Source organism: Cheilinus undulatus, linkage group 19 (assembly GCF_018320785.1).
Source record: "Cheilinus undulatus linkage group 19, ASM1832078v1, whole genome shotgun sequence".
NCBI classification, from domain to species: Eukaryota; Metazoa; Chordata; class Actinopteri; order Labriformes; family Labridae; genus Cheilinus; species Cheilinus undulatus.
In genome coordinates this window covers 42,758,089-42,784,025 of record NC_054883.1, presented here as the reverse complement: position 1 = coordinate 42,784,025, position 25,937 = coordinate 42,758,089, and the positions used below count along the sequence as shown (strand labels likewise).

The 25,937-nt window shown below is 41.7% G+C and overlaps 1 protein-coding gene across 1 annotated transcript in view; it reads left to right on the top strand.

Annotated features, from left to right (window-relative positions):
- LOC121527401 (pinopsin-like) overlaps positions 1 to 25,512 on the top strand; it is a 93,383-nt gene extending 67,871 nt beyond the window's left edge. Inside the window, exons 3-4 of the mRNA XM_041814350.1 lie at positions 9,505 to 9,738; positions 24,461 to 25,512. Of these exons, the coding sequence (XP_041670284.1) occupies positions 9,505 to 9,738; positions 24,461 to 24,760 (534 nt within the window). The 3' untranslated portion in view covers positions 24,761 to 25,512. The remainder of the gene's footprint in view (positions 1 to 9,504; positions 9,739 to 24,460) is intronic.
- The last annotated feature ends 425 nt before the right edge of the window (positions 25,513 to 25,937 follow it).

Genomic DNA, 25,937 nt, shown 5'->3' with positions numbered 1-25,937 from the left:
AGAGTCAAACCAGGCTGTAAACCAGTTTATTTCTAGTGTCAAACCAGGCTGTAAACCAGTTTATTTATAGTTTCAAACCAGGCTGTAAACCAGTTTATTTCTAGTGTCAAACCAGGCTGTAAACCAGTTTATTTCTAGAGTCAAACCGGGCTGTAAACCAGTTTATTTCTAGTTTCAAACCAGGCTGTAAACCAGTTTAATTCTAGCGTCAAACCAGGCTGTAAACCAGTTTATTTCTAGTGTCAAACCAGGCTGTAAACCAGTTTATGTCTAGTGTCAAACCAGGCTGTAAACCAGTTTATTTCTAGTGTCAAACCAGGCTGTAAACCAGTTTATGTCTAGTGTCAAACCAGGCTGTAAACCAGTTTAATTCTAGTGTCCAACCAGGCTGTAAACCAGTTTATGTCTAGTGTCAAACCAGGCTGTAAACCAGTTTATTTCTAGTGTCAAACCAGGCTGTGAACCAGTTTATTTCTAGTGTCAAACCAGGCTGTAAACCAGTTTATTTCTAGTGTCAAACCAGGCTGTAAACCAGTTTATTTCTAGTGTCAAACCAGGCTGTAAACCAGTTTATTTCTAGTGTCAAACCAGGCTGTAAACCAGTTTATTTCTAGTGTCAAACCAGGCTGTAAACCAGTTTATTTTCTAGTGTCAAACCAGGCTGTAAACCAGTTTAATTCTAGCGTCAAACCAGGCTGTAAACCAGTTTATTTCTAGTGTCAAACCAGGCTGTAAACCAGTTTAATTCTAGCGTCAAACCAGGCTGTAAACCAGTTTATTTCTAGTGTCAAACCAGGCTGTAAACCAGTTTAATTCTAGCGTCAAACCAGGCTGTAAACCAGTTTAATTCTAGTGTCCAACCAGGCTGTAAACCAGTTTATGTCTAGTGTCAAACCAGGCTGTAAACCAGTTTATGTCTAGTGTCAAACCAGGCTGTAAACCAGTTTAATTCTAGCGTCAAACCAGGCTGTAAACCAGTTTATGTCTAGTGTCAAACCAGGCTGTAAACCAGTTTATTTCTAGTGTCCAACCAGGCTGTAAACCAGTTTATGTCTAGAGTCAAACCAGGCTGTAAACCAGTTTATTTCTAGTGTCAAACCAGGCTGTAAACCAGTTTAATTCTAGCGTCAAACCAGGCTGTAAACCAGTTTATTTCTAGTGTCAAACCAGGCTGTAAACCAGTTTATTTCTAGTGTCAAACCAGGCTGTAAACCAGTTCATTTCTAGTGTCAAACCAGGCTGTAAACCAGTTTATTTCTAGAGTCAAACCAGGCTGTAAACCAGTTCATTTCTAGTGTCAAACCAGGCTGTAAACCAGTTTATTTCTAGTGTCAAACCAGGCTGTAAACCAGTTCATGTCTAGTGTCAAACCAGGCTGTAAACCAGTTTATTTCTAGTGTCCAACCAGGCTGTAAACCAGTTTATGTCTAGTGTCAAACCAGGCTGTAAACCAGTTTATTTCTAGTGTCCAACCAGGCTGTAAACCAGTTTATTTCTAGTGTCAAACCAGGCTGTAAACCAGTTTATTTCTAGTGTCAAACCAGGCTGTAAACCAGTTTATGTCTAGAATCAAACCAGGCTGTAAACCAGTTTATGTCTAGTGTCAAACCAGGCTGTAAACCAGTTTATTTCTAGTGTCAAACCAGGCTGTAAACCAGTTTAATTCTAGCGTCAAACCAGGCTGTAAACCAGTTTATTTCTAGTGTCAAACCAGGCTGTAAACCAGTTTATGTCTAGAGTCAAACCAGGCTGTAAACCAGTTTATGTCTAGTGTCAAACCAGGCTGTAAACCAGTTTATGTCTAGAGTCAAACCAGGCTGTAAACCAGTTTATGTCTAGTGTCAAACCAGGCTGTAAACCAGTTTATTTCTAGTGTCAAACCAGGCTGTAAACCAGTTTAATTCTAGCGTCAAACCAGGCTGTAAACCAGTTTATTTCTAGTGTCAAACCAGGCTGTAAACCAGTTTATGTCTAGAATCAAACCAGGCTGTAAACCAGTTTATGTCTAGTGTCAAACCAGGCTGTAAACCAGTTTATTTCTAGTGTCAAACCAGGCTGTAAACCAGTTTAATTCTAGCGTCAAACCAGGCTGTAAACCAGTTTATTTCTAGTGTCAAACCAGGCTGTAAACCAGTTTATGTCTAGTTTCAAACCAGGCTGTAAACCAATTTATTTCTAGTGTCAAACCAGGCTGTAAACCAGTTTATGTCTAGTGTCAAACCAGGCTGTAAACCAGTTTATGTCTAGTGTCAAACCAGGCTGTAAACCAGTTTATTTCTAGTGTCAAACCAGGCTGTAAACCAGTTTATTTCTAGTGTCAAACCAGGCTGTAAACCAGTTTATTTCTAGTGTCAAACCAGGCTGTAAACCAGTTTATTTCTAGTGTCAAACCAGGCTGTAAACCAGTTTATGTCTAGTGTCAGACCAGGCTGTAAACCAGTTTATGTCTAGTGTCAAACCAGGCTGTAAACCAGTTTATTTCTAGTGTCAAACCAGGCTGTAAACCAGTTTATGTCTAGTGTCAAACCAGGCTGTAAACCAGTTTAATTCTAATGTCCAACCAGGCTGTAAACCAGTTTATTTCTAGTGTCAAACCAGGCTGTAAACCAGTTTATTTCTAGTGTCAAACCAGGCTGTAAACCAGTTTATTTCCAGAGTCAAACCAGGCTGTAAACCAGTTTATTTCTAGTGTCAAACCAGGCTGTAAACCAGTTTATGTCTAGTGTCAAACCAGTCTGTAAACCAGTTTATTTCTAGAGTCAAACCAGGCTGTAAACCAGTTTATTTCTAGAGTCAAACCAGGCTGCAAACCAGTTTATTTCTAGTGTCAAACCAGGCTGTAAACCAGTTTATGTCTAGTGTCAAACCAGGCTGTAAACCAGTTTATTTCTTGTGTCAAACCAGGCTGTAAACCAGTTTATGTCTAGTGTCAAACCAGGCTGTAAACCAGTTTATTTCTAGTGTCAAACCAGGCTGTAAACCAGTTTATTTCTAGTGTCAAACCAGGCTGTAAACCAGTTTATGTCTAGTGTCAGACCAGGCTGTAAACCAGTTTATTTCTAGTGTCCAACCAGGCTGTAAACCAGTTTATTTCTAGTGTCAAACCAGGCTGTGAACCAGTTTAATTCTAGCTTCAAACCAGGCTGTAAACCAGTTTATTTCTAGTGTCAAACCAGGCTGTAAACCAGTTTATTTCTAGAGTCAAACCAGGCTGTGAACCAGTTTATTTCTAGAGTCAAACCAGGCTGTAAACCAGTTTATTTCTAGAGTCAAACCAGGCTGTTTAACTTCCTGTGTTCCTGCAGCCACCCTCTAGTGGACACTTGCGGTATAGCAATTTCTTGCACTTTCGCATTGGCTTCATTTTTCAGGACCAAAGGTTGCCGCTTGGTAGACATGAGCAACCGGCTCGCTCAGACTGGAAGTCTCACGTGATCTCGTTGTCTAAGCAGAGGAGAAGAGGGAGGAGTCAACTGCCTGCTGCCAACTAGTGGTCAGGGGGTGAAATTACACCACAAACTACCGCACCAACAATGTCATTTATTCATTAAGAAATATTGATACAGCATTTTAAAATATCCATACAGTATTGTGCTGCGAAATATATCATGATATATCAGTGTATTGATATTTTCTTACACCCCTACTCAAAATACTAGGTACAACATGAGTCCAAATTCTTACCTCATTTTTTTAAAAATAGATTCTATAGGATATTTTTCATGACGTGTTTGTACATGGATTTAGTATTCTCATCAAAAAACATACAAAGGACTAGTAATGGTAATCTTCTTTCTCTTTAATGTTCTGGTATGAGACCCTGACAGTAGTTTTGCTGAATTTAGATGGGGTTCAGGAAGTTTCTTTCAATTTCTGGTGATAAAAAAGAAGAAATGACTCAATATTGGGTGGCCAGGATGTTCCTTTTTCTGTCTTTGATACTGAAACAAGCCTTGTTTCCATTACATTTTTTTCTAGTATCTTATAAATGTGTGAAATTGTGACAGCCTTAATGTCATGTATAATTCCTCAAACACTTGATGGTGTTTTTACACGTTTCTTATTGATCTTTTATTCTTTAAGTGTTTTCGAAGCCTGACAGCATGAAAAAACAACTAGCTGAAGGGATGATGGTTTCCTAACACCTTTCCTTCTTCTGAACTCTCGGCCATCACAGCGGGATGATGGAGCACGTCCTTGACGACGTGTCGGTGCCTGGCCCATCATTGACCCGACGCTGTCACATGTCATAACACATTACAGGTTTGAACCACATCAGCTGTACTCTGACAACAAGAATGAGTCCAAGCAGTCAGTGCTGAGGTGGGAAATATTCTTCTTCTCCAACCTTGACATCCTGTGCCGCTGACACAGCACCTGTGTGCAGGATAGAGGATCGAGATTTAGTGTGGAAAATAATAGTTTAAAGGTTGAGAGCTGGAGGACTGTGGCTGTTTTACACTTCAGAACGTCTTCTTTAAACTTGGAGGGACAATCAGAATATATCTATAATTGATGCAGCTTTTCCGTCTGCTCCTGAAGATCAGCTAAGGTTTTCGCTTGGATCATCTGCGTTCACATCGTTATAAAAAAGGTCCTTTCTCTCTCTTTCAAACAGGTTTCTAATTAAGGCTTTAAAATTCAGTCATGCTGATTAATGCTGCTCAGCGGCAGACAAGCAGCTCCATCAGAAACGTCTCCAAACACACAGCAGGGTGCCGATTGAACAGATTATTTTCAAACATCTTACTTATGCCCCTTGGAAACAGCAGCCTGGTGCAGACCTAGATCCTTCACGGCTCTAAATCCTGTTATAATGATTTAAAAAAATGTGGGCTTGGTTGTTGTTGGCCCATCAACTCTTCCTCTACAAAATAAAACTCAGAATACTAAAACCAGTTTGGATGAATACTTAACAGGGATTTAATCTGTCCTCCAGAACATGCACTACATGACCTTAAGTATTTGGCCACCTGACCATTACGCCAGCAGGGACTGTAATGACATTCTATTCAGAAACACGCACTAGTACGGAGTTGGCCCTCCTTCTACAGCCGTAACAGCCTCCACTCTTTAATGGCTTTCTAGAAGATTCTGAGTGTTTTTGTGGGGATCAGAGTGACCACTCACTCCTTCAACAGCAGTTAGCTACAGCAAAAGCAGCTGAAGAGTGAAATTTATGAGACTGAGACATTGATGCAAAACTGCAGGATTGTGGGTAATGTAGTTCTTTCACCTGGAACTGTGAATGAAGCATGCTTGATAACATATGAACACATGAACAATCATTTCACACTCTGGTAGCTCATGATTGGTTATCATATTCAGTGGCGTCTGGTGCATTTTTCTCCGGGGGCTGCAACAAAATCCCACTTTGATACATGATGTATGTAAGGTTTATCAAAGTTGTTACTGCACTGAGAGTCAAGTCATATCAGTATGACTTCTTCACATCTGCATTTGTTTGATGAACAAATAGTATATATAATAATATAATGTTATATATAATATTATGCAATGTAATATAACATGATATAATATAATATAACAATATAATATAATTAATATTGAATAATTTAATATAATATAACATAACATAATATAATATAATTAATATAAAATAATTTAATATAATATAACATAATATAATATAATATAAGATGGCTATGATAAGGATCAGCAGCCACAAGTAACTAACTCTTATCACAGTCAACTTAAATTTTAAACTTATCACACATTATCACAAACTCAATACATGACAATATAATAATAATAATAATAATAATAATAATAATAATACTTTTTATTTATAAGCACCTTTCTCAACATTCAGGGTCATTTAACAGATATACAGATTATGTTCACGTGCTGACTGAATATTTATTGTAAATATGAATATTTACCAAAGACAGAAGGTGCTGGTAGTCTCTGCTTCAATTGTGACTGGATGATTGAAAAATATAAATGCCAGACCTGAATGCAGCAAACATGTTAAAACATACAAAACTATTATTTATTGATTTACTAATTATTATGAGTCTAATCTGCCATCAGTGGACTTTCTCCCTTTGCCACAGCTTGGTAGCTTCATCCTGATATCTGGCCGTGAACAGGAAGTAAAGCAGACGTGGAGAATGTTTGTGATCTACTGATTTATTGCACATTACACATTTAAATCTCTTAATAAATCACATTTATACAATGCATAGAGTTTATCTATATTCATATAAATTTAGTGATATTTCAAGCAAGTGTTTAAAAAATCTATTCAATGATCTTAAGATCTGTCCTCTTCTTTGTGGAGAGAGTGCTGGGGGGGCGGCCTAGCGCCCCCTATTGACCAGCCGCCACTGATTATATTCCATATGTCTATTAATCAGATCTACAAAAGCATTAAAGACTGTATGATGATATGGCATAAAGGAGTAGGGGGCATCTCTTAGCCCCCCCAGCCTTGTCCAGGACATTTTTAAGTCCTTTCTACAAATTCCGGGTAGATTCACCTCAGCTGAACTCTTGGGTTTGGTTACTCTTTAAAAGGACAACAGGTAGAGATTCAAAGTTCTGCGTCACAGCTGAAACAGAGCAGTGGTGTAAGAAAAGCTCTGAGTAATAGCTGTGACAGTTGGAGCAGCCTGTAGACACTTCCCTCAGAGAAGGGCTGGCGTCAGTGGCACTAAGAGTCTGTATGTATGAGTAATTATTAACCTTTCCCAAAAACCACAGTCTGGATCCTTCACTGCCTTCCTCTCGTCTGTTCTGTGTGAATTAAGTGTCCTGATTTTGAACATTTAAGTGTCTAAATGCATTATTAATGTTGGCTACAGAGGGCGACATGTTTGGGTGTGAATGTCACTTGAAGCTTTTGCAGCTTGTGAAAATGACAAATGTAATAAAGCTGTGTGGGTACTGAGGGCGATATCTCTCTCTGTTGATCTGCTGGATGATGGATTGATGGTCTATTCTCATTAAAGTTAGACCAGCAGAAGCAGACTCTACCATGTTCCCCTCTCTCCAAGTCTGAGATGATTTGATCAAATCAGCTGTGCTGCAGGAGCTCCAGAAACAAGCACTGTAGCTCCCACTGTTTCACAGTCCTTGTTTTGTTTTTAGGTTTGGATTTGTTAGAGAGGAGAACAGGAGAACAGGAGAACAGCGGGGAGGTGAGGGGGCAGGTTTGATTGAAGGGAGTCAGTGTTACAGGCTCACCTATTATACTATACCTCTACTAACCCTACCCTAACCCTACCACACCGTCTCCTGTTCTAGCCAGTATGATTGAGGAAGAGGATGAAAATCATGCTCCTCTGAACTTCACTGATGAAGCTTATATAATACCCTGAAATAATAAGATCATCTATGAATACTTTAAGAATGTCCTGTCAAATATCTCAGTAATTCTTCATACATTTAAATCTGATAAACAATCATCCAAACCTTGAACTTCAGCTGGATCGAGTTAGTCCAGTTAGTGAGTATCACGGTGTGGGGGATTTTGCACACTTTGGGCCCCTTTGTACCAACTGTACATCATTTAAACGCCACACCCTACCCGAGTATCGTAGCTGACCATGTCCATCCATTTATGACCCCAGTGTGCCATCTTCTGACAGCTGCTTCTAGCAGGATAACAAACCATGTCAAAAACCTCTAATCACCTCAAACTGGTTTCAGGGAGTTTGCACCTTTGGGATGTGGTGGAACAGAAGATTGGCTGAAAGGATGTGCAGCAGATTTACTGTGGGATGCTATCGTGTCAATATGCACCAAAATCTCAGAGGAATCTTTCCAACGCCTTGTTGGATCTATGCCACAGCTCCAACCCAGCAGTAGCAAGGTGTACCTAATAAAGTGGCTTGTGTAACTACATGCACCAAACCATGTTCAGGGTTAACAGAAAAACAGTTAAACCACTGATAACAAAGCCAGGACCATTCAAAGTCAGGTGAATTTAACAGATATAGGACAAAGCCCCAGTTTTTAACCCAATAAAGTGGCAGAAGATATTTTCATGTTTGTGTTCTGTTGTTGCTGTTTCAGAGCCACTTCTGGGGGAGTTTTATGAAACTTGTAACAAAGTAACAGTAGAACTACACAGACAAGATAACATTGAAAAAACAATATTTTATCCTAATTCTGGAGCTTGAGAAGCTTTGAGAAAAAATCCAGATGTGCAGTGTTTGTTATTGCAGATCTGCATATCATAGAAGTTCAAACTGAGCAGAGGTCTTCTCAGTTTTAGAGGTCCTTCTGGTGAAACAATGACTTCAGTGAGTGGGAGTGCAGACTCACTGTCTCATGGATTTATACTCAACCTCTGCTAAATTCCACTTCAACTACCTACAGGATGAGCAGATGAAGGAGGATGAGAAGTTCAGCACAGAAAAGTTCTTCATTTGGGACGGCTGAGAGTTAAATTGTTGGCTTCCTTGCAGTCGGAGTAGTTTGGAGGTTGGACAGCTGCATGCACAGGCAGTCTGGCTCTGGTAAAGGAGGTAAAAAATATGGCCACGGAAAATCAAGATGCTAAAATCAAAAGCTTTAAAGAGAGCTTGGTTATATTAGAAAGATTGAAGCAGGGAGATTTTGAGAGTAAGATTTGAATTATTTTAAGAAGTTTGATGTAAATCCAACTAAAGAGAAGATGTACGAACACTGAAACATGAATTAATGATGTGGTTTTAAAAGAAATCAGATCAGGCCATCGTCTCTCCAGGCTTGTGTATACATGTCAGTCAGTCTGCTGCAGTCAACCACTAAATCATGGAGGTTTGTCCCTAATTTACTGAGCTTTTATTTAGTTTCAGATAATTAAATTATTTTACATTTTATTTTTAATTATGTAGTTACTTGTAGTGAACCATGATAACCTTTGCTACAAGTGAACCGATGTACTTAATAATATGAAATATTTTCTATCATCATAGAGAACAACAAATTCATATAAGTGAAAAACAGACAAGATGCATTCCTGTAATGATGCCACTCAGAAAATAAACGTACATATAAAGGCGTTAGTGGAGTTTTTCATAAGCTTCATGTTGGTGGAAGATCAGGCCGCACTGGTGTGACAGACGACCTCCTACTGGCGTGTCAACTGCAGAAGCATATGCTGCTAAATCTATGGGTAGGTGTGCACAGTCCTTTGGTGGGGCATTGCCGTCCACGTTTCCATCTCCAGCCGAGAGCAGTTGGAGCTGCAGCAGCCTTTGTTAGAAACAGCTGATGGAGAACGAGGGCAATGACTAGCAGGAAAGAAGCCAAACGCCAGGTTTGAGTCTGGGCTGCCCACTTTGAGGACTAACGTCTCTGTGCATGTGGTGCATGGCACATTATGGCTTTAGTGTAAAAACGTTCTAATCTCCGTTTGAGGTTAACCCAGACAGGCCAGTAAACGACTGTTAACTGCTGTTTGAAACTTTCTCCAGATGCAGCCTGTTTGGGCAGAGAAGGAGTCGGTCCAGAGCTCCTCTGGTGATGCCTCCCTCTTTTTCTTCCACCCAGGTGCGTAGCGTGAGTTCGGTGGTGACTCGGCGCAGAGAGCAGCGAGTGCTGATGATGGTCGTCACCATGGTGGCGTGCTACCTGCTCTGTTGGCTTCCCTACGGAGTGGTGGCCCTGCTCGCCACCTTTGGCCCACGTGACCTTTTGACTCCAGAGGCGACTATCACGCCATCGCTGCTGGCCAAGTTCTCCACTGTCATTAACCCTTTCATCTACGTTTTTATGAACAAACAGGTGAGTGCTCTCTTTAGAGTCTAGTCTTCCGGTGCTTCCTCTCTGTCTTAAACACATGTGAGTGTTCATGGTTTACCAGTGGGGCTGTTGGCATCACACACACACATGTGTGTGAGGAATAAGACTAAAACACAGGCCAAAGCTCTGTGACATGTCAGAAAAGGTTTGCAGTGAAGCAGATTTTTCTCACTTTGAGATCAGCTGATTTTAATGAACTTTATTAACCTCCTGCTGCCTTTAAAGTGACTTTAAACTCCACTTTCTCTTTTTGTCTGTCTTTCAAACTTTGCAAATCAACCTCTTATTAAAAGTTTTTAATTTTGTTTCTGTTCTTGTTTGGTTTAAAAGAGACGTCTCATTATGTGAATCTCAAGTTCAGATATGATAGCGGTTTAAATCAGATTATAATGATACCCATGGGAACAAAAAGGGAAATCCTAGCTCCATAATTTAACAGCAGGTAATCACAAACTATTAAAGTCAGCAAATACCTTTGATACTAAAATTGGTTATGTACGTATTTATGTTTGTAATGGGGGTGCTAATGTTCTTATCCTCACTAGAGGACCACTATGCAAGATTATTTTATAAATTATAGAGATAAAATGCCATCAACAAATCTCTCAGAGGGTCAACTATAACCTCTTAATATCAGGTCAGTCCTCTGGACAGAGGTGAATCTTTGTAGAGTCTTCACTGAGTCTTTATGAAATAAAGCTTGTACGTTACCTGACTTTCCTTTTTTCAAAGTTAAACTTCATCACAACTTTTAGAGCTGTTTAAAATGTTCAACTCTTCAAATTGTGAGTCTGGGTTTGGAGGATGCCAGGAGAACTTTACCTGCCTGACTACCAACTGTGAAGTTTGGTGGAGGGGCGATAATGGTATGGGGCTGTTTTTCAGGGTCTGGTCTAGACCCCTTATCTCCAATGGAGCCCAATCTTAATGCTTCAGCAGACCAAGACATTCTGGACAATGCTATGCTTCCAACAGTTTGGGGAAGGCCCTTTTCTGTTCCAGCAGGACTGTGGCCCAGAGACCAGAGAAGGACTAGAAAGACCTGGTTTGATGAGTTTGGTGTGGAAGAACTTGACTGGCCCCTTGACCTCAACCCAGTCTAGAACTGGAATGGAGATTGGGATCCAGTCCTTCCCATCCAACATCAGTGTCTGACCTTCTGAATGCTTTAGAGAATGATGGGCACGAATCCCCACAGAAACATGGGAACCCGAAACAGGGGCCCAGCTTCAGATGAGAGTGCATTAGAATACAATCTCATCACATTCCTTGTTGGTGGGCAGGTGGCCAAATACTTTTGTCCATATAGATTATCCTACAGAGAGTGCACACCTCATCAGCTCAGCATGATCCTCATGAACCATGATAAGGATCAAACTAACCTCACAGATTCACAGATATGATTCTCCTAAAGCCATTTATTTCATCGTCCTGTATTTGACTTTTTCAGCACATCTGAAGGCGTTGTTCATTGCACTGTTGCATCATTTTGTTTTTTTTTTTTAATTTCTAATACACTATAGAGGCTGTACCAACTATTCCAGGTAGTTCTAAATAACAGTAGAGGAACCAAACAGAAGCTTCCACTGCTGCCATTTCTAAACATGAGTGTAGGAATGTGGGTCTCCACTTTCTTTTAAGTTTTTATCCTGTTGAACTAAAACCATGGCCTCAAACTGAAGTACAGACCTGGCAGTTTCTGTTAACCAAGGAGACAGTTCAGTCTTCTTTCTGCTACATTCTTGATGTGTCCCAGTTTCCAGCCAGGACTGAAGGACATCTCCACATGCTGGTGGAAATAGTGGTTTTGTGTGGGCTGCAAGGTTGGGGTCCAGTTTCAAACAGAAGAACACCTGGCTTTGTTGTGTTTCTAGCCTCTGGAATCTTTCATTGAACTCCTCTTTTTAGTGTGTTTTTGGGTGTTTTTATTTTTGGTAAAGAGCTGACAGCAGCTTCTCATCTTCAGCTGGCAGCGACCTTATCTTTATCCGGTGGAAATGAAAGTTACAAGCTGCAGAATCCAAATCAATACCAGGCTTTTTATGCCAAGTAGGTTTTCACATAAAAAGAAACTGCCTTAGTGTTTGTTGCATAACAGTCCTGACAGACCTAGAGACAAAGGTGCTACAAACATCAGTACATGATAAAAATGTACAAAAGTAAAACGCCCATAAAGCTTTCTAAGATGCAGATCCATCCATTATGACCAGTATGTATCCCAGTAAGGGTCAGAAACAGCCCCAACCACTGCACCGCCCTGCAAACATGCAAAACATTACCGTAACACTCACAAATTATCTGAGGCTAACTCATTTCAATCCAAAAAGTGGCTTCACCAAAGGCTGGGATCAAAGTTCACTGTTTTAATTAATCTGACTGCTTCAGGCTGCTGTGAGCTCTTCACTAAATCTGTTTAACAGAGGCAGAAACAACCGTTCCAGTCATGGCTGATGGCAGCTTTTGCTGCTTCATAACATTATTTTCAGGATCAGCTATCATGCTGTCATTCCTGCTTACTAAACGGCAGCTGACATGAACCAAGAGCTGCAGGAGCCCTGAGTCTTTTGGGTTATTAATAAAGCTATAACAGACTAAACCAGCTGATAAATGAATAAAGTGTTCCATCCTCATTGGAGGAAAATAACCAGACAACATGTGGTGAGATGCAGTCCCATCTGTCTACCTTCAAACCCATAAATGTTTAGTTGTAAATGATCTTATGTGCTTCGTCATCGAAGTTTGGTTCTCATGGAAGGACTTAAAAACATCATCCTAAGACAGTCAGTGACAGTGTTTGAATCCAGTGGACTGCAGGTTTTTGTTTCAGCTTGGCAAATGTGTTTGTAGCAGAGAGTTAGGGTCAGGGTCATTAAAGTGCAAGAAAACAGAGTCCCACAGCACTACCAGGTTTCTACCAGTCTGGAGGAGCTGGTCGTGGCTAGCGCTCCTTTTCTACAGTAGCTGCAGCAGTGCTGCTTTGGTTTGACTGTGATATCTGTCTGGGTTAGATGTGACCAAATTATTTACAGGATTTCATTTTATTTTTTCATTCTATTTTATTTTTATTCAGGTGAAAAATAATATTTCTACTACCTCAGGTTATGTTCAAGTCCAGCTCTGTTGTGTTTTTGTTTTTCGTGTGCTTCTGTCATGTTGCCAAATTTAAAGGGAGGCTACGACTAAAAGGTGCAGTTTTTGTCAAGTGGGTCTGTAAAGGTTCCAGATTTGACATTTTCAGCTCCTTTGGGTGCCAAACCGGCCCGGCTATGTTTCTGTGTTTTAAACTTTGGCCCAGTTGAACTTGTACTTGAGTAGTCCTGGTCTACAGGATCCTGGTTGTGTCTTTGTGCCTGTGTGGAGTTTGTTTCAACAACAGAGGGGAAAAATGAATCTCCCCTCAGGGATGAATCTCCTCCTCCTCCTCTTCTTCTTCTCAACTTTACTCTAATAAGGAAAAAACTCACAAACTGCTCCTTCATGAACTCTGATTCACTTTAAGGCCGTTTCATAGTCAAAGGCAGTTTCATCTAAACTTTCTAATGCTGCATTTTTCTCCTCATATGCAACAGAAATGTTCTTTAAGCCCAGAGTTATAGGAAAATCATTCATTTAAACCCTCACTGTTGCAACAAACAACTCTGTAGGCAACTTCTTCAATGCTGTTTAAGAAAAATGTGAAAGAAATGAAAAAGAAAGACAAAGGCAGGAATCAAAGAGTGGACTAAAGAAACAGATGAGGTGAAAATCATGAAGAATGGTATTTTAGAGGAAAGGTGGTCATTCCTGATATCCAGCAGCAGTCTTACTGTCATCGTTTTTCTGCCAGCACAATCCCCGCTCTTCAACAATCATGACGTCTCCAAACTGGTCTGCAGACATAAAATAATACAAACATTAGCCTACATGTCTCTCCCTGCAGCAGGGACTGTTTACCACACACCTTTTCTAGTTTTTGGCCGTTCAGTTTTTGATAAACTGTTCAACTATCAGTGTGTCCGTGTTTTTCATTAATGCTCTAAAGCTTCTTTGTTAACACAGAGGTCACTGTTTTCTCTTGAATGTAACTAGCTCTGGTGCTAGCCATCAGCTAAGGTCGGATATACGGGCTCTTTGTTAGAGAAAGAGAAGAGATGAGCAGACATGAGCCAGGATGAATGTATGGACAGAGACCTCTGGATGCTTACTGTACAGCCCACTGAAGGCTCCTCCTCCTTAAACCCCGCCCACACTGAGGGGGCGGGACTGACCACAGACAGGTAGACTGCCGGTAACTGTGACGTGGACAAAAAGATGTGAATCCTATCACCCTGGCTAGAGAGACTGGAAAGAGACCAGTCTAAGTCAGTGTGCCGTCTAACACGTAGACCTCTTACTGGTACAGAGAGACTTTTGAAGACATGGAGGCCTTGGATTTCAAATATCCTTAAGATCTCTGAAGACTTTTCAAGGATCCGCTGAAGCCTGAAAATTTCATGATTAAAAAGAAATGAAAAACCAACAGCTTAGCCCTAGCTCTTTTAGCGTGAGAAACTCCACGCAGCAACACAGTAGAAGCAGGACGAAGCAGGAAGTGACGCCTACGCTCACGGCGCCAGTGGCGCCAAGGCTTATGTGCTAATGAGCTTGAACTCGTGAGACATTTAGCCAATCAGAACGGACATTTGTTGAGACTGTAGAGTAAAAATAAAACCAGAAGAGAAGACACGCCATGTAGTGTATCTTTGACTAACTGTTGACTATTAGTAAAATGAAATGCTGATTATCAGCCTTAATAATGGGTCAGGGTGATAATGAATTGACCCCTAATTAAAAAAAACTGTAGTAAAAGAGGGGATGAATGATAGACGGAAATGTGTCTCTCTGGTGTGTGCAAACAGAAACGTTCAAGGAGGAAGGGCATCGGGGTGAAAGGCGAGGGGAGGGACGTTCAAAGGTGAGGATGAAAGAGAAAAGGCCAAAGATCTGTGAAGGAACATCTATGATTAGCATGTGATGCTACTATCAGCCCGCTACAGTGAGACGGTGACCTTTCCTTCTTCTGCCACTTTTATCAGTCTGTCTTTTTTATCTTCTTCCTTCAGTACTTCTTTTCTTCGGCTCAGGAGACATTTAACGCTCTTTCATGAATGACTGACAGAGCCGCTGTTGATGGGACTTTTCAGAGACCAGGAGACCGCACTGCGTGGCGCTTTCAGTCTTCAGTTCCTCCCAGCCCATACCTATGGCAGCAGTGTGTTGAGGCGAGTTGAAGACTTAAAGCGCTGCACAGATTCATGCCACAGATCTGAGCCGCCGTGACGGGAGTCACGCCTTTAACACGTCTGCAGACTGAGTGTGCTTCATGTTCAGACTTTAACCCTCTTCCTGCTTCTGTTGCATTCTCACTAATGACTGAAATTCTTCTCAGATCAAGCAGGAGTGCAGAGTTTAGTGGACTGTTGGGACCTGTTTGCCTCCAGGACCCTGAAGGATGCATGACAGATAATGGCCAAAACCACAACACAAACTCTGAAACACTTTCCTCAGGGTGGAGGAGGCTGAACAGAATATTATATATTATATTTTAATGATGTGAATGAAACCAATCTCTACCACTCTCTCCCTGGGAATGACGAGGCCAAGCTAAAGCATGAAGCTCCGTTCACAACGACCGAGCGTCTGCTCGCTCTGAAGGAGGAAGGCTCCAAACCAGACGCTTTTCTCTTTCTTCAAATACTTCCAATAAACCACTGAGGAGTTTATAGTGAACAGTGGCTGCACTCAGGTTCATCAGCTTATCAGGAATTTGATCTCTTACAAAAACGCTGAAAGTTGAATTTTCAACACGATCCTGAGACAAAACGGCGGTCAGTGTGATGGAAAACGGCACCAAGGATGAAGAAAGCTCAACAAAGCTAGTCCAAAGTCAAGGCCATGTTGGTTGTTGTCTTTGACATTCAGGGTTCAGTTTTGGAGAAGTTCTAGAAAAAGTGGTCAGAAAGAGAGCATTTCTGGTTCCACTGTTCATCAGGATGGCGCACACTAAACTCTGAGTCCAGCCGAAGTGCTTGATCCCCCTCCCTGTTCACCTAAACTACACTGAGAACAATGAATCTGGGAACAGTCCATTTAACTTCATTTAATTTTTCATATCAGTGATAAAAGTCCAAGTTTCTAGCTGGACATAAATACACCTGATTGTGAAGTCAGTATTTTTTTTGTTAAAAATACAAGACACTGTGAATTTCATCCTAAACAAGAATAATTTAGGAGATGTTAGCCAGTCTTCCAAAGTTTATCCACATGAAGCCTGACTGTTCCTCTTCCTCAGTTTCAAGAACAAACCATCACATGATGATCTCTACCCTAACGTCAGGAAAAGATGCTCACTGTAAAATCGACTCCCATGTTAAAGCAAACACCAGAATTAGCATGTTAACATTTTTCATAACACTCTAAACCAACAGAGAGGCCAGCTCTCATCTGTGTGCAGACGCTGCTCCAGTTTAACAGCTTCCTGCTTCCTGCTTCCTGCTGCTTTGGTTCATGAGGAGGAGGAGGAAATCATTAGTATGGCAGAAGACCACCTATTGTCGCTTAGGGTCAGAGTTTTGAGTTTTCTGTTGGATGTTTGTCTCTGAAGAAGTGCGATCTAGTGAACGTGCACCAGACGGGAGGTGCGTAAAGGTGCGAGGGCCCGTTCAGCAGCTCTAGTTTTAACCATGTACCATGTCTTTTCACATTCCTACATTCAGGAGCACTGCTGTTTGTTTCCATCTTTATTCCTCTCTATTCTCTTTGTTTGCAGCACAACACCAAGTCAAACTGCTCGTGTCATACCTGTGAATAAACCTGATGCAGATTCCGACTGTCACATACCCCACCTGGAACACACATTCACGTTTTCATGATTTTCTCTGCACATGCTTTTATTGTGCCTTGGGTGATCATCAGAGCATTTCACTTCATTTGTGTTTTTCCAGTATTGGCTATCTTTATGTCTTCTGCAGAGAAATAACAGACTCTTTCTGGCATTCAGCAAAGTCTATTATCCCCGTAAACAAGAAGCACAGTTTAAATAAACTAAACCACACTTTAGCTGCAAGATCATTCATCCTTTCTCTCTACTTTGGATGGAATTCATTTCCTCTCGTTAAATATTTTTCCTGATGTACCTTGTGGCGTTTTTTAGACTACTTGTGACAGGAGAGGTGTTGACATGCATCACTTTTTCTGACAGGAACAGAGAAAATGGTGGTTATCCAAACTTCTTATACCTCCGCTTCCTTTATTCTTTTTAAGGAGGTAGATGTAGCAGTGAGCAGCAGCATGACAAGAAAGCTTTGTTTACAGGAGAAGAAGCAGCAATGTGTGAAAATCTGCCAGCATTTTCACATCCTGTCTTTTATGATTCCCTCTTCAGCCTTGCAAAGAGCAAATGTTTGCTTTCATGTAGTTAAAACCATTTTCTCATCTGATTAGACCTGAGCTTACCAATGTTACAGAGACAACTGAGACTATCACATGCAGTCTAATATTTAAATACAGGGAAACATGTCTTAAAGAGTCACAGAGTGCACATTAGCTGTTATATAATATGTAGAGCAACCAGCAGGAGATGGATATAAATACAGCACTGAATAAAGTTTGAGTTTGTGCACCAGAAACTCTAGATATGTTAAAGACGTGAACATATTCAGAGCTCCTCTAGTTGCCTTCACTCCCACTCACTCCACACGTGCACACTGATGGAGAAGGCTGCTATCAGCACTGACCGATGCTGTTCATACATCCATACTTGGGCTGTTACAGTCAAACCAATGAAATACTCAGGCACAGACGAGTAAGGTGGCTCCTCATCTACACAGGAGGCCAGGGTTCAAAGAAATCAGTCTAGACTTGAGGAAAAGAATGATGCTCAGAAAGCAGGGAAGGAAATGCCGAGTTCTCACAGCGTTTACAGGGGTCGAGAACCAGAGTGAGAAGTTTAACCAATGAGAGCCACACAGTCTAGAAGAAGCCTGGCTGAGGTAGATTTCAGAGACCCTGGAAACAAAACTAGAGAGAGATGTGTCTAAAGACCTCAGAACAACTGTCAAGACTCTAGTGAAGGACTTAGCCAAGTCAGGAACTGTAGACCCAAAGAAGACCATCACTAGGTCCACTAAGTCCACCTGTGCAGAAGAGGCATCTTCAAGTCTGGAGAAAGGTTCTGTTGATTCTGTGGTCAGATGAGACCAAACCAGAGCTCTTTGGCCATAGAGACGATGGTGAAAAAGAGAGAACACCGTCCCCACAGTGAAACGTGGCTGAGGGAGGATTTTACTGTGGAGATGCTTCAGAGCGATCTGAGAGTCTCACAAAGGTGGAAGGACTCATAAAGAAAGAGGGAAATGAAGATTTAGAAAGAAAACCTCAGGAAGTCAGCTGAAAACTGGGTCCGGGTATTCGCTTCGTCTGCCAGCATAACAACAAACCGACACATACGTGGTGAAGAACTACTGATGCCCCTGACTGCCCTGAACAAAGGCCTGACTCTCATTCAATCATCTGTGGGGTGAAGACCACCAAGTCTGGAGGAGCTGGAGAGACTGGCCACAGAAGAATGGACCGGGACTCCCCAGAAGACTTGTTAAAACTAAAACAACTGCTGGCTTTAATCCGGCTAAAAGGAGACTGGACCATTAACATCAGGGGGGCTTATGATCTAGACTCTGGAGGTTTGTTTAGTTTTTTGTGGGAAAATCTGTGTGCAAAGTAAAATAATGTAAGCATCCAAAATAAAACTAGAAAAGCACTCGGAGAGCGCAGACCTCTGCCATCAGCCCTATCTCCCAACAGTGACAAATCCTTTAAAAATTCCTGGATCCAGACGGTGATCCAGATCATTCCCAAAATCTAATCAGTTCTTCCTTATGCCATTTGTGACATTTCCTGAAAATTTCATGAAAATCCGTCCTCAACTTTTTGAATTATGATGCTAACAAACTAACAAACCCTGGCGATCACAGAACCTCCTCAGCGAAGGTAATGAGGATGTTTGGAAAAGCTGCGTTAAAAATCTTTCCCTGTTCAAAAGCACTTTAGAAATGCTTTTAAGAAGAGACATTTTAATAAGGGGGTCTCACCATTTAATCCTCATCTTTACATGTTGTATGAAATGTTAAGAAACGTGTGGTTTTAAAGCTGCTGCCCCACAGATGTGATGAATGTCAGATCTACTGACCTGAGCTGACCCATGGATACCAACAAAAACACGTTAAAGAGGGACTAGTTTATGCAATAAGAAGACTTTGCACATTAAAATGTGTGATCATGTTTTTCTAAGGATCCGTGCTAGTAGTTATGGCTTCTTCCAGCCTTCAGGTTGACATCGATCTTTTCTTCGATACTGCAGGAAGTTTACCGCAGACACACAAGCAGACAGCACTATCAGTTCTATCAAGTGTCTGTTTACCTTTAAGACACACATACGCTCAGGCACGCACACAAATGCACAACTCTGGAGTAGCAGTCCAGGATTTGGTCCCCCCCAGCCTGAAGATCCCAATCTGTACTGATCTCAGCTGTAATCCACGGTGACGTCCGTCTGTCCTGCTGCTCCTCCACCCCAGACGTCTCTTTCCACTTCACACTTTCCACCCTGATGTCCCCAGAGGTTCTGCTTTTCAACCCCAGTACATGAATACATTAGGATTCCAGGAGATTTATAAAATGGAGAGCTAATTTTGAAAGCTGCATCATTTCTGCTTGGGGGAACAAAAAAACTAATTGGGTCATATACGATAAATTATCAGCCACACGCTGAGTATCTTACTCCAACAAGCAGCCGGAACCGTTTGATGCTGTACGGCTGTTTGATATGCTGCACCCTGGGGAAATGTAGTAGACTTAAAGTATACGTGTGGATCCAGAGAGTATACTAAGTACACTACGTTTATCCAGGGGGGCACGCTGCCTGCTGGACTCCAGTCCGACATGAAGGAGACGAAAGATGACCGAGCTGCAGCTGAGTTCAGTCCATCCACTAGTGCATATTATGTAACCAGTTAGTTACTGTTAATAAAAACAGATAAATGTAAAAAAAAATAAATACATTCAGCTTCTATTTTTACTATCACTGCTACCTAAACATCATCTACTACTGCCTGTTACTGCTTCCGCAACGTCTTATTTGGTCTGGGTGCACACTGGGAAATTCCAGGCCAGTTCTGAGCTGAGTATTGAAATGCATTAGTGGTTTTAAAGTCAGGCTGAATTTCAGCCCAGTCATGCCTTGTCACACTGGTGGACACAACACCTGGTTACAGCCCAACCACTTGGTTACAGCCCAAACACCTGGTTACAGCCCAACCACTTGGTTACAGCCCAAACACCTGGTTACAGCCCAACTACCTGGTTACAGCCCAAACACCTGGTTACAGCCCAACTACCTGGTTACAGCCCAACCACCTGGTTACAGCCCAAACACCTGGTTACAGCCCAACTACCTGGTTACAGCCCAACTACCTGGTTACAGCCCAACCACCTGGTTACAGCCCAAACACCTGGTTACAGCCCAAACACCTGGTTACAGCCCAACCACCTGGTTACAGCCCAAACACCTGGTTACAGCCCAACCACCTGGTTACAGCCCAACTACCTGGTTACAGCCCAACCACCTGGTTACAGCCCAACCACCTGGTTACAGCGCAAACACTTGGTTACAGCCCAACCACTTGGTTACAGCCCAACCACCTGGTTACAGCCCAACCACCTGGTTACAGCCCAACCACTTGGTTACAGCCCAAACACCTGGTTACAGCCCAAACACCTGGTTACAGCCCAAACACCTGGTTACAGCCCAACCACCTGGTTACAGCCCAACCACCTGGATGGCTGGATAAATCTCTGGCATGTTTGATACTTTGGTATGACTGCAGGCACTCACAGAGTAAGTGCAGAGACATGAGCAGATTTACCGATCTTCAGGGCTTATTTTCCTGATTGCTCCTGTGCAAACTTCTTACAACATTTGAAGGCCCCCCAACAGCAGGCACGACTGTGGAGTTCCTTCCCTCTTCTGTCATGAAAGATATGAAAGAGCAGAAAATATCTGCAGACATCTCAGCTGACGGAGAATATTTGTTATTGTTTAGCTGCTGGTTGTGTTTGCTTGTGACACTATTTTCATACATGCCTGCAAGATAGTGGGAGGATTTTTTCTTGTGAACATATTTTATTTTTGCAACAGAGACTTCTGATAGACAACATCCATCTGTTAAAGTTTATTGTAAACTTTTCTGGTATTTGTCACAGTCCGGTCCAGTTTTACTGGTACAACATGAGCGAAAAACCTTCGGTTTCCACAAGGCACTGGAAGTCAAAGCCAGAATTCACACAAAGTACCATGAGGGCTGGGGATATGGTGCATGAGGACATTCTTTACTTTGTCACCAGGTTCATGTCTGCTGTGTCCACATCCTCTGTACTTCTGCTGATTCCTCTGTAATGTATTTTCTCTTGCATACAGCAGCAATCATTATTGTAGCAATCTCTTGAGCTGAACCAATCCATTCATTGGTTGAACAATAGTCCAGTCCAGTTAAATTGGCAAACCCAAGCAATGATTGTCAACATCAGTAAGACATGTCTTTTTGTACCTCATGCCTTTTTCACTGTTTCTACCCTAATGTACATCATCCAGAACTACAGTGAGCAAACAATGGCAAGTAGTCTAGGACAAAAAGGATTAGGAAGACATTGGCTCCTCTCTCTAGGGGAAAGAAAATGCTGTATGGAAATATTTTGGACACTGACTGCACATGTGTGGATTGCCCAGCTTGTTTACTGACCATGTTACAGTATTTGACTGTAAATGAGCACCAGTGAGGGTCTTTACTGATGAAATACTCTTCTTCTGCAGCGACCATGGCATTAAACTTATTAACAGTACAGTGAAAGTCACTGAATAAAAAATTAAACCAACATGGCTTAGGAAAAACTTGACCCAGTATCATTGGGTTGTTTTGACCCAGAATGTGAGTTATTTTTACATCAGTGTTGGGTCACTGGATCCGAACTCTTCAGTGAAGTCTGTTTGATGATTTCTTACTAATTGGTGCAGGGTTGAATTTACACCATAACACTGGCAATGGATCAAAACATCAGGATGCAACTGGGTCAAGTCAGCCCAGTCCTGCCCTGGTGCAGCACTGACCAATGAGTAGAGAGGTTGATTGTAAATTCCTCTGACAATGATACCAGGTTTTCCAGTATCACAAAATCTGCCGAGAGACAATTTTGATTTGATTGAGGAGCTCATGATCCATATCCAATGGCATTTTGTTTCCTTTTAATGCAGTGAGATAGTTTAAGCAATTTAAATGCTGGAACGTTTCTGCCTGAAGTCCCCCTGACTGAAGGAACATGAGTTTTAGTATTCAAGCATATTAACTTTAAATCAGCAAACACTTTAAGCCCTAGACATTTATTTTGTATTTAGTTCCAATATACTTTTACTGCATCCTTTAATAATCATGATCGAGTCTTTCTGTCCTATTTTAAAAGGTTAAAATAGTTCATGTGTTGTTTTATATGACATTATAAGATTTTAATGAGATCAGAGATGACAACGTCTCTGTACACACGGACGCTAGAAGATTCAATCTGATTCAGATAGGTGTGCTCAGGCATCTCAATCTGATCTGAATACAAATGTTCTGACATGCGCCTTATCGTCCCACCAGTTAAATCTACCGACAATTTGCTGTAGAAGAAGAAATTCTTCTTCTGCACCTGTAAACAAACCGCCTGAATTACACTAGCCATCCCTAAATGAGGCCAGCGGGCCAGGTCCGGTGCCAGCAGGTGTCATCAGGCCCGCAAGACGTTTGGGGAAAAAGATGGCTATTTTTTGATATCAATTTTCAATATTTACATATTTCAAATACACATTTCCACTCACTTATCACGATCTATCTATGATTATAGCAAGGAAAGGTCGCAATATGATGCAGTAAATGAGTTAACCAGCCTATGGTACATAGAACTCTCTTTAGAGCAGGAGGAACATCATAAAAAGACACACAGCAGCGTGCACAGCAGCGTGCACAGCAGCGTGCACAGCAGCGCATCCTCTCAGCTCTGCAAACATGCTGTCAAAAAATAGGCTGATACAGACTGCGTGATTTTTTTAGACTGAAGATTAATGTATTTTGTCTACTTTTTATGTTTTGTTTTTATTTATTTATTTATTTTTTTTTTTTTTTTGAGATTAAGAATTTAACCACCGTGCACAGCTGCAGCTCCTGTCTGCACCTCTGCCTAGAGTCTGCATCTCTAGGCCTTAACAAATATCAGAGCCAGAGGTTTTTGCCTTTTAGAAACCAAACTTCCATCTGTGGGGGATTAAAAGAGCTGCTGTCAGGATAGCAGATACTTTCCCTGCATAATAGTCCATGATCAGCTACAAATGCAGACATCGTATCTCACTTTGGTGACTGATTCAGTTCAGTGTCAGCCTGGTTTAACCCCTTATTATAAAAATCTTTAGTGCCAAACTAATATCAACTAAATTTATTTACATATGATATAATTTTATGTCAACAAGAAGTGTAATTATGGTCTCCATCACTTACGTTAAACAGGACATCATTTATACATCCTGTGGTGTATTTAACTCCGGGTCTCATCAAAGGGTCAAAATTCGTCTCTAACTGTAAAAACAAATTCTTTATAACTAAAAACGTAATCCTAATGTGTACACAGGCTGTCCTATGACTTGGTGCAGCGCTAAAAGGCATCCAAAATTACACACGGACATGGGTCAGTTCATGATGCATGCAGGGGTAAGGGGGATTCTGATAGAACAGATATGCAGAAGAATGACTAGGGCTCATACGTGCCCTAAAGTCAAGTTTTCACTCAGTAGGTGAGGGTTTGAAGCTCTATGAGTCTAAAAACATTTAAAAATATAAAAAAAGGAAAAGCTGTGATACATAGCACATTTATGCCTGTCCTGTCTAGATTATATCTCCGAACATCCGAGATGTTTTAATGGTGCAATGGGTGGAAAAAATCCGATGTCTGGCTCTCGGCTTTCTGTTAAAGTGAGGAACCCTGCTTTACACCGTCAGGCCGCTCGCTCGTGTTTTTTAACTCATCCCTGCACCAAAATATTGGTTTGTATACTCACTCGTGTTCGTACTTCATTTTATCTTTATTTTTCTTTATTGTACTTAGAAATAGACCTTTATCGCGTGCTGCAGACAGTTCTGGTGTTTCTGGTGCTTCCCCTGTTTAAGCAGCTCTGGGTTCATACTGCTGCAGTCCAACAGCGAAGCATGGCACGTAGGGCAGACATGCGCAGTAAGACAAAAACACCCCAAAAGTTTTCATGGACGCTGATCCGAATGAGGATCGACATAAACCACCCCTCTTGTTCGGAATGAAATTCCTTTCCGCATGCGGCGGATCGGAAGATTTCATTCCCAATGGAGTGTGTATATGAAGCATTTATTCCGATTGAAAGGGGTCCATGTAAACATGCCTACTGTTCATCTCATTAAGTTATTCATGCTGAGATTTATTGAAGATTGGTTCTAATGTTGCTCTAAGCCTGTTTTTGCATGTTTGAATCAGGCTACTTAGACTATTCCATGATGAATGCCCAGCTTCTTCTCTCCCAGCTCTCTTAGTAACCTTCATAATTCCTGTGTGTGTGTGTGTGTGTGTGTGTGTCTAGTTTTACAGGTGTTTCAGGGCATTCCTACAATGCTCCACCCCCGAGCGAGGCTCTACCTTAAAGACATTTTCCCGGGTGACAAAGACGCTTCGAACCTTCCGCCAGGTGAAGGAACATCACGTGTCCGCCCCCGCGCCCTCCACCGCCCAGCCCACGCCAAACTCCGTCCACAACTCCTCGCAGCGGGCCAGCCCGGGGTCTCCGTCTCCGTCAAATCACGACTCTGCTTCTTCTCACACGCCTGCTGCTGCTAACAGCCCCAAACCCAGACTGGTTCTGGTGGCTTACTACAGGGAATAACGAGAGAAACAACAACAACGATGGGAGGTGAACATTTAGAGAAAAGAGACGGAGCGACAAGCTGGGGCACAGCTCTCCAATTAAGAAACAAATCCTCTTAATAGTAGAGAAGAGAGAGCGCAGCGGGAATCTTAAACACAAGCAGGGACGTTCCGATCCCAGAGCAGGTTATCACTGCTCTGTGAAGTCGGCAAACAGGGATTCACACAAACCGCCAGTCTTATCCTGCTTAGCAGACGCTCTGTATACAAAGCAGGGGACCAGGGCTAAGAGTCCTCCATGATAGGACTACAGACTTCTTTACAGACAATAAAAACCACATAACTAGGTCGAGGCATCTTTGTCACACAACCATGTTCTTTCTTAATCTGGAGAATTCTTCAGGACATTTTGGAAAAGCACAGCGTTCTTTGGTGGAGGTTTATAGACTCTTTGGTGGGCTTTTTTTTTTTTTTTTTGTAAACAGGGCAATGAGTATTGTGAAGGCTCAAGTGTGTAGCTACTGTTACTTGGATTATTCTTTCTTTTTGTGACGTTAAATCGGTTGAAGAAGCGGGTAAGCATTTCTCCCTGACCCCATTTCCATGCCTGATATTGGAGGATTTGATACAGAGCATTAAAGATTTGTTGAACAATTTGATGCAGTTTAGAACTGGGAAGATTTCTATTTGATGCCTTTATTTAACCCTGCTGCTCATAAGCCCGCTGTCTTTATTGCTGGGATTCTATGAAATACTTTAAAGGGACATTTCACCATGCTACCAGGGATATGAAGGGATTTCACTGTTTTCAGTTGTCTCGATGTTCCTCTTTGCTAAGTGGAAACGTGGTTTTGTGTTGTGTCTTGATGTTTTTTGCTTATGTAACATAAATGAAATCATGTCACCAACAGAGTTGAATGTCTCGCTGTTTTTCTATTTCATTCACCCAGGGTGTGCGTGTTTGTGTGAGTGTAGGTCTGCCTTCAGAAAACAGATATCTCTGCTGTTAGCCACATTTGTATGTGTTGATTAATCTGTGAAATTTTAACGCAGGCCTTGTTTACAGGGAGGGAAGAAGATTAATGCATCCAGTTAGAGTCTTTGTCCCAGTGAGAGGGGACCAGCTCTGACTCTTGTGGAGTAGACTGCAGCAGCGTGGAGGCCCTAATGTTTGAGCTGAGGGCTGCAAGAGAGAG